The sequence below is a fragment of the Rhinatrema bivittatum genome, chromosome 4 (assembly GCF_901001135.1).
Source record: "Rhinatrema bivittatum chromosome 4, aRhiBiv1.1, whole genome shotgun sequence".
NCBI classification, from domain to species: domain Eukaryota; kingdom Metazoa; phylum Chordata; class Amphibia; order Gymnophiona; family Rhinatrematidae; genus Rhinatrema; species Rhinatrema bivittatum.
Window position 1 is genome coordinate 449,313,337 of NC_042618.1, and position 13,315 is coordinate 449,326,651.

The 13,315-nt window shown below is 40.6% G+C and overlaps 1 protein-coding gene across 6 annotated transcripts in view; it reads right to left on the reverse strand.

The window, feature by feature from the left end:
• The window catches only part of TMTC3 (transmembrane O-mannosyltransferase targeting cadherins 3), a 210,869-nt gene that overhangs the window by 58,792 nt on the left and 138,762 nt on the right, over positions 1-13,315 (reverse strand). For all 6 annotated transcript variants that reach the window (XM_029601657.1, XM_029601654.1, XM_029601656.1 and 3 more), the window contains one exon: positions 10,880-10,991. In XM_029601657.1, coding sequence (XP_029457517.1) covers positions 10,880-10,991 — 112 coding nt within the window. The remainder of the gene's footprint in view (positions 1-10,879; positions 10,992-13,315) is intronic.

The window sequence follows — 13,315 nt, forward strand, 5'->3', positions numbered from 1 at the left end:
GCCATGCCAGGACAATGTTGTGGTCCCAAGCCACAACAGGAGGCCGGAGAGGGGGCTTTAGTTTAAGTAGAACCCTCATAAAGCGATTTACAATATGCTGCACTGATATGGGTGTGCCAGTGACACCCTGGTGGTACACACTAACTGCACTTAGATGATCCCTGACCAAAGTGGTTTTAAGGCAAGACTCAGATAGGTGCCACAAATAGTCTAGGAACCTGGGAAGGGGGCATGTGAATGGACCTAAGCCATGCCCCACACACCATGTGGAGAACATCTTCCGTTTCAGCTTGTAAGAATTCCAGGTACTGGTGGCTTCTAGAAAGCTTTCCACCAGGGAGATGCTTTCTGAGAGGCTAAAGGGCTGAAGGACTAGGCAGTCAACATCCAAGCCTTCAAGACTTAATGCCCAAAAGGTTCGGATGGCATAGGGCACCCTGGTTCTGAGTTATCAGATCGGGTGCAGTCCCCAGCCTGATGGGATCCCTGATCGACAGATCCTGAAGGAGAGGGAACCAGACCTGCCTTGGCCAATAGGGCAGGATAGTCTTCAAGAGGAGCGGAAGAGGATGGTATGCATACATGAGACTCTTCCCCGAATGAAGGGTGAAGGCTTTGGAGGCTGGACGGCCTTCCCCTGCGACAGAGAGTAAAAAGTTGCTCACCTTGCAGTTATACAGGGAGGCGAAGAGCTCCACATCGGGGGTTCCCCAGCAGTGGAAAATCCGGGCCGCCACCTCTGGTTTCAGGGACCACTTGTGCGCCTGAAAAGAGCAGCTTAGGCGGTCTGCCAGCATGTTCAGAGTCCTGGGCAGGTACGCCGCTTGCAGCGACATCCCCTGTGACAGGGCCCGGATCTGTATTGCCTCCTGACAGAGGAGGAACGACTCCGTACCTCCTTGCTTGTTGACATACCACATCGTGACTTAGTTGTCAGTCCGAAGCAGACTGTTGTGTCGGACAAATGGTCTCGGAAATCCCAGATAGAGCTTCGGGCGATTTGCTACGCTAAGAGGTTTATCTGGCAGAGAGCTTCCTGAGCAGTCCAGTGACCTTGTGTGTGGAGGCTGTTCATATGGGCTCCCCAGCCTTGAGGGGAGGCATCTGTGGTAAGCACCACCTGAGGTGGGGCAGCCTGGAAGGGAATCTCCTTCTTCAAATTGGAGAGATTCTCCCCACCTGGATAGAGCTTCAGAGGTTGTGTAATGGAGACACGGGCCTCAAGGTCCTGGGATGCCTGCTGCCATTGCGACTGCAGTGTCCATTATGCCCTGCGCATGTGAAGGTGGGCTAACGGATTAACATGTACTGAGGCTGCCATGTGGCCCAACAAGTGAAGCAGAAGGCGGGCACTTACACTATGACTGCTGCACACAAAGGTTGCCAATGAAGCTAGGGAAGGGCCCAATCACATGGCAAGAATACTTTCGTCTGTACCATGTCCAGCCTGGCTCCTATGAAGTCCAGTTGGGGAGCTGGGCAGAGGCGAGATTTTGGGTAGTTGATAACAAAACCCAAGGACTGCAGCATCTGTATCATCAGGGTTAAAGCGTCCATTGCCCCTGTTCTTGATTCGCTTTTGACCAACCAGTTGTCTAGGTATAGGAAGACGAGCACTGCACGGCGTCTGAGATGCGCGGCCACCACTGCCAGGCACTTGGTGAAGACACGAGGGGCTGAGGCCAAACCAAAAGGCAGCACCCTGTACTGGTAGTAAGCCTTCCCCACCATAAAGCGCAGATACGTCCTGTGCCCGGGGAAGATGGCAATGTGGGCGTAGGCATCCTTGAGATCAAGGGAGCAGAGCTAGTCTCCTCTTTTGAGGAGGGGAATCAGAGTGCCCAGAGAAACCATTTTGAACTTTTCTTTTGCGATAAATTTGTTTAATACCCTGAGATAAAGGATGGGGCGCAGATTTGAGTGCAGTTTTCCTGGTGTATGTACAAAATTACGGGATAAAATTTTTTAAAAAATGCCTTCTGTACTTGACACCATCCACCAGATCTGTTCCAGTGTGACATTTTATGGTGTTACAGATGATACAAATTCTGCATCTGCGTTAACTCCACCCAGAGGGGAAACAGCCATTTGCATCTGCACATTCCAGATCTCAAGGACTTACAGGCACACTAGAAGCAGTATCTCCCCACTTGCTACAGTCACTTCACTTTGAGCCATCTTCCCATTTTCAACACCACTAGATACACTCAGTCCTCCTTCAGTGAAGAGGAAGATGTAGCTAAAGTCCCAGTTCTGGAATGTTGAGATTGAGTTCTCTTGCTGGAGCTTGGAGCAACACTGATTTCATTAGGGTTCAGCAGCAAGACTTCCTTTTCCAGTCCTAAGCCAGCTTTGGTTTGATGAGACTGCAGATGAAAAAAAACTATCGATGATGACTTAGATTAGAGTTGGAGTTTCCACCTGGCAAGAGAAAATCTTGCCCTTCTTTATTACTCTACCTGCTTCTTGCTATAAAGTAGCAATCAATCAATAAGGGAACAAAAAAAGAATCCTCAAGATTATAGATGTCACTTATGGCCTAATTTTTAAAGGCCGGTGCGCGCCAATACTGGGAGATACTCGCGTGCACATTTTCAAAGTGCTGCAGCCATGTGCGTATCCTCCCAGTACGTGCAGAAGGAACAAATGTGAGAAAAAGGGCAGGGGTGGGGCATGGGCATGCCGGAACAGCACCATTAGGCGCTGTCCTGCTAAAGCACGCTCCGGCAGCTGGCTGACTGGCCTGCGCAAATTACTATTGCTTCAGAGAGCAGGTAAGTTTTTTTTTTTTTTTTTAATTAAAACAAAAAAACCCAAAACAAGCAACAAAAAAAAAAACAAAAACCAACTATCTAGAGAGGTTTTAGGGGTCTGGGAGGATGGGGTAAAGGCAGGCAGGTTAGGTAGGGGGTTTAAGAAGTTCCCTCCCAGTCCGTTCCTTTATTGGAGCAGACAGGGAGGGAACTGGGGAAAGGCCCTATCACATTGCCACATGATTCTTACAAAAATGTACCCCCCCTTACGTGCACGAGTTGGCACTGGTAACCACACGCACATGGACGTCCACGAGTCTTAAAATTCACCTTCTAGTATCTGAATGCAGCTGCCATCCTGAATGTCCACCAGAAACCTTTTTTGTACATGCAATGTTTTATCATATATTTTTGTAAGAAACCAACATTTTTACTCAGAGATAATTTTGGGTGAGTAATGTAAAGGGCTTTTCTATGAATTCTAGAGTTTGCCTTAGAAAGTAAGTTTAGAGAGACATTTTTCAAAAAAGTACAAAATTATCTAGTTAATAGTTTCTTGAAAAAAAAAAAAAGTTAGTTCCATAAGAAAAATTAAGTACTCATTAACCTTGCACTTAGAAAAGAGAAGAAGATTGCTGCATGCTTACAGTATGTAATGAGGTAACCTCAGTCCACTATTGCATTCAAAACGACCCAAATCCTCATGATATCACTCTGGGTTGAGAATTCTTAAAAGGCAGCTGAGACACCAAGAAAGGAAATGGCAGAAAAATAATTTTCTGGATGACCAACAGTTGAAAAACTGCATTAAAGCACTGGTTGCCGGCTCAATGGCAGATAAAATAAATACTTGCTTTGATTTTTCAAAGCCATGGAGTAATAATACCCCAGCATCCATCTCTACTTTGTTAAAAATCTACCAGCCTACAAGAGAACTGTGATCATCTGGTTGTTGTCTACTTAATATATTTTCAATTAAGACTATTTGACTTGAGGAGAATCAGGAAAGAATATTTGCTGTTGTGGGGCTAAGCCTGTGGAATCTGTTACCAGGTATTTTGAGAAGGGAGGTTCGCTTGATTTAAGATAAATCTGAAAACACAACTATTTAATGAAGCATTTGGTCAATTCCTGGTGTTTTGTTTGCTCAGGGCTTGATTAGTATAGGATGCCCTGAGAGTTTTTTGGTTTGTTTTTTTTTGCTGAGATTGGGTTATTTATTTAAGACTGATATGAATTGGCACTATTATGATGTATAATTAAGTAACTTTTAGTTATTGGATTATTTTATTTACATGTGTTTGTTTTATGAAATTGTGCATGCTGTTCTGTGAGCTGCTAAAGACAGTGGGTATTGCAGCATACGAGTATTTTAAAAAATACTTTAGCAACGAAGCTGGCGAGAAAAAGATTATAAAAGGATATTAAACAGCACAAGCAATAGGCCAAAGAAGCTTTTAAAGTTTGTTTCCCCATTTATCTGGATTGAAATCTGAGTGGTCTTTTCTACATCAATTCTGACAGCAGACAGCTTTGTTCAAGCTTTTAATGATAAAAATCAATAACATTTGTGTGGAACTATCAGCATCCTCAGTACCGACTTCCCCTCAGATAGATACTTAATGTACTTTATACCCAAGGAGGTAGTCTAGTGCCTGCTAGTATACTTTCATCATTCAATAAAATTACACCGGCCAGAATTAAAGTCATCTTAAAATGAATGCAACTTCTTCCAATCAGGAACTACTATTACCTTTCAAATTTATAAAAAATCCTGACCTTGGTCTTCATCTTTTTCTCATGGATATTGCAAATATCAGTTTACAGTATGGCATATTACCCAATATTCTCAAGATAGCTACTGTTCAACCTATTCTAAAGAAACCACATTTGGACCCTGACATATCTGATAACTATTGTTCAATTTCTATTTTGCTCATCTTATCCAAAATAATAGGAAAAGTAGCACAGCTCACGTGCTTTTTGGAAAAGACCCTGGCATTATATCCAAAACAATCCAAAGAAAGGTTTCAGTACAGAGACCAAATTTATAGCCCTCACTGCAGAAATTATATCTTGGCAAAGGTAATGCAATACCATTAGTCAATTTAGACATGAGTGCTGCATTTAATACAGTGGAGAACCAACTACTACTGAACAGATTTTTTGAAATAGGTACATATAAATCAACCATTTCTCTAGTTATCTTTAAAAAAAAAAAATTAGTCATCTGGAATTCCATAACTTCATACATTAGCCATCTTAACTGTGGCATTCCTCTGGGCTCAGAGTTGTCCCCAGTACTCTTTAATCTGTATTTAGCTCCTTTAGCAACCCTCATATAGAGCCTTGGATATTTTTTGTTATTTCTATGCAGACAATATCCAGATAATTACATCCTGCAACTCCTCTGCTATAAATCCACTAGCAAGTTCAATAACTGTTTGACAGAAGTAGCTAACTGGTTAAAATCAAAGTTAAAATTAAACCCCACAAAATCTGAAGCTATGTAGCTCACTTGGAAAAATATTCATAACTTATCTTCCTTTGCTTATGATAGCAGGTAACACCATCCAGATAAAAGAAATAATGACCAAGTTAGGGTTACGATTAGATTCTTCACTTAATTTTTTAGTGCATGTTTCTAATATTGTACAATCTTCATACTTTTTTCTGTGGGTCCTCTGTCGACTTGGCCTTTTCTGGATCTCTTTGTTCTTAAAAAAACTAATACAAAGAGTTCAATGTAACCCCACACAAAGAACACTCTATAGATAAAGGGGAACATAATACACAAAAATCAAACTGCTATCAGTCAAAACATGGTTTTGTTTTGTTTTTTAGTGATTTTTAAGTGTTTAAACAGACAAACAAGGTGTCAGCAAGTCCGTTGGTGTGTCTGATAACCTCAACCAGTCCACCCGGTCATACCGATCATTCACCTTGTTAAGAGCTTATTTTGAAATTTTTCAATGCTACTAAAAAATGTCAAAAAAAAAAAAAATACAACAGCCAATAATTCCATTCAAAAAAGCACAACACGGCTGGTGTTTCGCAGCCACTGCTTCCTCAAGGGCCAAATTATCAGCTTCTTAAAATGAAATAGACTTACCATTCATATTCCAGACAAAAGCGTCTCAGTAGGTTCCGGACTCAAGATGAATGATCAATATAACCAGGTGGTGTGGTTGAGGTTAGACACCAACTGGCTTGCTGTACCTTGTTTGTCTGTTTAAACACTTAAAAATCACTAAAAAAAAAACCAAACAAACAAAAAAAACAAAAAACCCCACTTGTTTTGACTGACGACAGGTTTTTTTTTGTGATTCGAGTACTATGTTCCCCTTTATCTATTGATTCTTAAAAAAAAAACAAAAAAAAAAACAAAAAAAACTAACATACTTATTCTTAATCGCCTCAACTACTGCATCACCTTACTTCATACCTTAAATTACATCAAGTGAGGAGACTTCAAGTAGTTCAAGACAGCAGCTAAACACATTTTCGGTAAACAGAAACATGACCACATCATCCTATTGATGCAAGAATATACTGGCTTACAGTTGCACTCCACATAAATTCAAGATAGGATGTTTAGCCTTACAGGCTTACTTTGGAGTACTTTCTCATCTCATCTCATCTGTCTTATTGCTCCCCCTCACCCAGGCCAGCTCCTCTAATCATCTCAATAAGTTTTTATTGTCACCCAGGGAAATAAGGTTAGAGACAAGGGAAATTAGCTTTTCCTGTTTAGCACCCAATTTATGGAATTCATTTCCTTTAACTATTCAGCTAGGAAAGACTACCTCAAATTTAGGAAAAGGTATAAAATGTTTCATTTTTCCAGAAGGCCTGCCCAATGAATTAGGCTGCCTCCAGGCTTACAATTATTCTACCTTTTGCTGAATTTGTATGTACCAACCAGAATTCCTATTATAGCTCTTTAGTTTTATTGTTTTTTTAAAAAAATATTTTTGATTTATAGTTAACTGTATAGTCCATATTTTATCTTATTTTCTTTTAATTTAAATTTGTGTTTTTGTTTCTTATGCTTATTTTAGATTATATTTAGTGATATTACATTGTTAGATAACCTGTTAATTTTGTACAGATAAGAAAAAAGTTGAACATCGCTTTGATTTCCATTTGCATATTACAATTAATCAAATTAACAAATGATATGTATATGAAATGCAAGATTTTCATGAAGTGAGCATGCAGCAAACATACAGAGGCCATGTGCTTTTGTAAAAGTGCACACAAGTTGAACACTAATGTGTCAAGATAAGAAAAGAACAATCAAAAAGGTCATGGGAACACAAATGTTGCTTCTCTGCCAAATTCCTCTCCTGTCCCCTATGGAAATCACTGTGAATGAAGTTTACCTTTGAAATGAATTTCAAAATGCGGACTCCACAAAATTAAATCTTTGAAGCATGCATGTTAGTAAATCACACAAACATAGCCTGAAGCAAAACAAACTCAATCAAGTCCCTAGATCTGTTTCTCATTGTGATGTGCTATAACAAAGTATTGGGAAAAAGATATTTTTCAGAGCTGGCTCTTTGGTGGTTAAGGAGTTTGAGTTTTCCTGAAATATTTCTCCAGGATATAAAAAACAAACCAACAAACAAATATTCTGCCATATAAATTAAACAATGAAAAATTATCAGCTAAACAAATATTAAAAACTGTGACAGGTATTATTTTAGGGCCCTATGTGCAGGATACAATTCATAACTCTGCCTGGTCTTCAAATGTGTGAAAAAACTGGCCCCTGAATATCTCCCAGCTTCTAGTCCCCTACACTCCAAGAGACCTTCGATTTTCCCATATGGCCCTCTTCTTCCCTTTCGACAGCAGCTAAACTCATGTGCACAAGACTGTGGGCATTCAGCTGCCATGCCCCAAAATTATAGAACAAATTATCACAACCCATTCAGCTCAATACCACCTACCTCAACTTCAAAAAGCAAGTCAAGGCATGGTTATTCACCCAGGCCTTTACACAGGCCACGTGATAGAGACTCCCGCATTGCAAAGGCTACCAACTGTTATCAAGAGACACCCATCTACCCCAAGGACTTCATCTTATCTTTACCAAATGTGTTATTCTTACACGGATCCCTGCATTGCTCCCTCTATGTTAATTCCTGTTCCACCCCTACAATTTAACACTACTGTCATGGAATGACTTTAGACTTCCCCTCAACATCTACCAGGGCTTGAACTTGTGGCTCTTTGCGGGTCCCAGTAGGCATTGTATAGGTCTCACCTCCACCTGCATATATTCCTTCTCCAGATAACCACCTACCCACCAAAAGGGGTTTCAGCTTGCTTTTGGACAATTACCCTGCCCACAAAGCAATGCCCTGAGTGTTTTTCTTCAGACATGGACTTCACATACTTGGGATCCCCAAAGAAGTGCTCATAGACCATACATGCAAAAAAAAACCCAAAACACCAGAATCACCCTGCTTCTCACTTACTTGGGATTTCAAAATCAGTCTCATCCACAATGGTAATAAACGAATGAGTTTATTATTAACAATGAGGAATAGTGAATGAAAGAGACAACACAAAAATCTGTGTTGCAGCTACCGGTAGCAGAGAAAAGGAGAAGGGATTATATATTTTCTCCCTACTCACCGTAACTACAGACTGAACACTGCACTAACGATGATAGTTCTAATTACTTTGGCAATCTGACTCCAGCTATATGTCTCTCTTGCTTCCCAGCGGCTGCCTACCAACTATCACTTTCAACAGATAGTTCCTACTTCTTCCAGACTCTAAAGCAGCAACAGTGACATCATTACCATATTTTCACGTGTATAGGTCATGGCTTATACATGGATTTATATTTTTGAAGAGAGGGGTGCAGCCTATACATGGGTGCGGCTTATCTAAATCTGTAATTACATAGGATAAACTAGGATAATCTATATAATACCTACCGGTATTCTTTATATATTTTTTTTAGTTTGCTTGTGGAAAGTAATACCGGAATGTTTACCACTGAAAGTAGGAGCAATAACGAGCACACTTCAAATTACCGTATATAACAGTATTGTTATTAAAGAAGAATGCACTGCAGACAATTCAAAACCAGATTGAGATGTTAATTTAATTAAGTGTATATATCGATATAGTACCTTTAATTTACCAGTAATTTCGAATTGTCACATATGAAAATTTAGAACACAAAAGCATACAAATATTTATGTTTAATGCTAATGGTAGAAACTACCCTGTTGCTATCCCTCTGTGCAAGCACCCATTCTCTTAGATTGGCTTCAAGAACTGGCCATTTGGCAGGCATACCTCGACGGGCACGCTTCTTTGGATTCATTTTTTCCAGTTTGGCTTCTTCTTTTCTCCACCTTCGAATACACTTTTCGTCCACAGAAAATTGACGACCCGCTTCTCGATTTCCGTGTGTTTTTGCGTATTCTATTGCTGCCAGTTTAAAATCTGCCGTGTACGAATGACGCTTAGGCATAGTACGGTATACAAGGGTGCGGCCAATGTATGGGTGCGGCCTTTACAACAACTTGCTGACAGACACCGGATTTCCGCGGCTTATACATGGGTGCGGCCTATACACGCGAAAATACGGTAGTTGGCTCTAAGGTTAATCCCTTCAGCACCAGCTGCTGGTGACTGTGGAACACCGTCAACTGCTTTCCAGGAAGGAGATTTAAAATGACAAACAATAACATTTACAGTGAAATTACTGTTTCAACATATCTCCCCCTTAAAAGGAGACCATGGACTGCAGATCATTCAGACCGCTAGCTGGGTCTCAGCAGGCCATGGTCAGGCCTGTCCTCGTTCACCCTTTTTTGTAAAACCCATTTATGTTTCTATGTTTGCTACCTTTGCTGGATGATGAAGTTGTACATTTGCAACAGCCTTTAGTGCTGCAAGTTTCCATTTTCTCCTGAGACTCTTTCCAGCCAGACCAAGAGATTATGATCCGTGATAACAGTAAAGTCTCGTCAATACAGAACGTAAGATTTTTCATACTGGGCTATACAAAAGGTCATCAAACCTAGTACCCTGTTTCCAAGAGGTCACAAGTACCTGACAGGATCCCAAAATTTTGATAGATTCCATGCTGCTGATCACAGGTAAAAGCAGTGGATTTCCCCTTCTTAATAACAGTTTTATGAACATTTCTTCCAAGAACTTGTCTAAATTTCTTTTAAACCCAACTATACTAACAGCTTTTACCATATCATCCGGCAACGAATTCCAAAGTTTAATCGAGAAAAAAAAATTGTCATTGCATGTCCTCTATTCTTTGTACTTTTTGAGAGTATAGAACCAATTCATGTTTACCTGTTCCATGCCACTCATTATATTGACCTTTATGTTATCTCCCCTCAGGTGTCTTCTCCAAGGTGAAGAGCCTTAACCTTTTTAGCCTTTGCTCATAGGCGTATCATTCCATCCCCTTTTCATTTTGGTTATCTTTTCTCTGTATCATTTCTAATTCTAGTGGCTGTAGCCTTTTGAGATCCCACACTAAAGCAAGGCATTCCTTCTCTATAATTGAATGAGCCATCTCTCTGTCCAGAAGTTAGCTCTTCTCCTACACCCAGCTTAATACAGCCCCATGCCATAAGTTGAGGCATAGGTCTGCATGACAAATCTTTGCTAGGACACTCAACTATTCACCTTTTTCCATTGAGAAAACTGGACCATTTAGCCCTAACTCTCTATTGTAGGTATCTGCTTCTGCTGGCTCAGCTGCTTCTTTTCCAGAGTTGCTGGAGCCAGCAGATGCTCCACTCTTCCACACCATTCTCTTGAGGACCTCCTGGCCTCTGGAAGCAACTGAGAACTTGACAGGATGGGGAGGGGCGATAAACATGTTGCTCTTGCTCAATCAAGTGCAATTAGGAGCTCTCTCTTAGATACAAAGGTAAAACAAAATTTTTTTAAAATTGTGACTAACACACTGTTGACTGGTTTTCAAGAACTATCTTCTCTTAATCAAGTCAATGCCAAATGAGCTTCAGATGACATAGCCCTTTCCTAAAATTGTACCAAATCATTTGAAGCAGCCTTACAAGAGTGAATCCACAGCAGTATTAAGCAATCACCAATGCATTCCATACCTGGCTGTACTTGTGTAGCTTGCATGAAGAATTTCAAGGCTCTTTCATAACTCTTCTCATTCTCTAAAGCATGACCCACATTATTCCAAAGCTTGGCATTGTTTTTATTTACCTAAATATGAAGGCAAGAATAGCAGACCATTATATTTACTTGGTGTGCTCTGTTTCCTCAGTGCTCAGTGTCATTAGAAAGCAGTAGGGTTATCTAAAATAAACTGAGATGGAAGTTAGAAGAAAAAATAGAAGTCCGCATCTTCCTAATTTTGATTCTAAGGTGAAATACAATTTTGAAAATGTTACTGGCTCCTCTTGGAGTTCATTATACCAGGGTACGGCTTTGTTGATTATTTTTTATCAGAGAAATGTGTGCTGGTAGGTTGACCACCACCTTATAGTAAAAGAATGAATTCAGGAAAAACAGCTGAAAAAGTGACAAAAAAAAATAAAAATTCAGCAAATGTGGCAAAAATTAGAACTACAAGCCTTCTTTCTGCAAATATTAGAATGAAACATGAAAATAAAACTTACTTTTGGACAAAATTTTAACCAAACCCAGGAATGACGTTAAATGGTAGAAGACAATCAAGAAACGTACAACTTATGCGTAAGGTAACGCTGTTGCTTTAAAACAAAATATTTATGAAGTTTAATAAAATCATAAGGTGAATTTTAAAAACGAGATGCGTCAAAAATCGGGAGATGGACACGCATCTAGCACATGGGCATTTCTACCTGATTTTATAAGCCACCCACATACACACACAAGTACCGATGAGCGAATATCTCGCATCGGAAAAGAAAAAGTGGAAGGATGTGGGTGGGTCATGGGCAGAGTCGCAGCATTCCTAAAGCCAATATGGCTTTGGCCATAAGCGCCGCTGTCTGCAGGGCGCCATAGCGCCTCCGGTGCAGAAAGGAAGAAGCCGGCAAAAGCAGTGTGGTTACACTGGAACTGGAAGCATAGCTGAGAGGTCTAGGAAGAAAGGTAAACGTGCATCAGAGGGGCCTTACAAAAAGGGGTAGTGGTGGGTCTTAGGAAGAGGAGGAGCTGCACTGTGTTGTGCTGCCTCACTGGAGCGGCAGCCTCACCGGTGGGGCCTAGGAAGAGGAGGAGCTGCACTGTGTTGTGCGGCCCCACTGGAGCGGCAGCCTCACCGGCAGGGCCTAGGAAGAGGAGGAGATGCGCAGAACGCTCTGTAGTAAAGATCACATGGACATAGCAGGATTTGACCTCGTGGCACGAAGAAGCAGCTCTGTTGGCTGCGGGGGGGGGGGGGGGGGGGCGCTGAAGGAGGAGACTATTGCTGCTGCTTGACGAGAATGACAGAGGGGGTGAGCATATGCATAAATATGTGCGTGTGTGTATATGTGTGAGAGTGTGCATATGTATGAGAGCCTGTGTGTGACAGCATGCATGTTTTCTATGTGTGAGAAAGTGTGTGAGGTTTGGTGGGAGCAAGAGAGAAGAAAGTCTAGGCAAAACAACCTCAAAAGTTCCCAGATATGGAGAGTGGGGTATTTTTTAAAATCCTTATTAGTTTTATTTATTAGGTGTTATTTGCTGTGTCTGTTTTGAAATATTGTATTGGTGTTTGGAAAATTTTTATATGATTTTTTAATTTTTGGATATTATTCTTTGCCTTAGCTGTTTTTAGATTATTCTTTTTATTGGTATGGTTTCTATGAGGAATGGTAATGTTTCTGTTTTTCCATTGTTGCACTGCATACAGAATTTGGCTTGGTGTAATTTCCACTTCAGTTATTGTCTGCACATTTCTGTTTATATTTTATGGGCTCTTTATTCTGTATTTGAGGGTCTAATATGTGTTTTGCATGTGACACTGAAGTGAGGTAGTCCAACAGTGTGTAGTTTCTATGTAGGGATCTATAGCAGCTTAGCTTGTTCTATTTTCCTAATAGAGGGGTATGGGTGTAATACTTGCAGTGTTGCCTTTTCATAGGTAGGGTTGTTGCTCTTTGCATGCTGGCAGTTAGTGCCATTTTGATATAGAAAGATTATTTTTGTTCTGGGACCATTGCTTTTTAATATATTTATAAATGAACTGGAAATGGGGACAACAAATGAAGTGATCAAATTTGCTGCTGACACCAAATTATTCAAAGTTGTTAAATCACAAGAGGATTGTGAGAAATTGCCAGGGCAACTTGCAAAACTGGGAGACTGGTCTTGCAAATAATTTAAAGCGGACAAGTGCAAAATGATGCACTTAGGGAACAGTAACCCAAATTATAGTTACACAATAGAAGTTCCACATTAGGAATCACCCTTCAGGAAATGGATCTAGGTGTCTGTTGATAATACGATGGAATCTTCTGCTCAAGTGTGCAGCAACAGCCAAGAAAGCAAATAGAATACTAGTCATTATTAGGAAAGGAATGGAGAATAAAACAGAGAATATCATGTCTCTATCACTC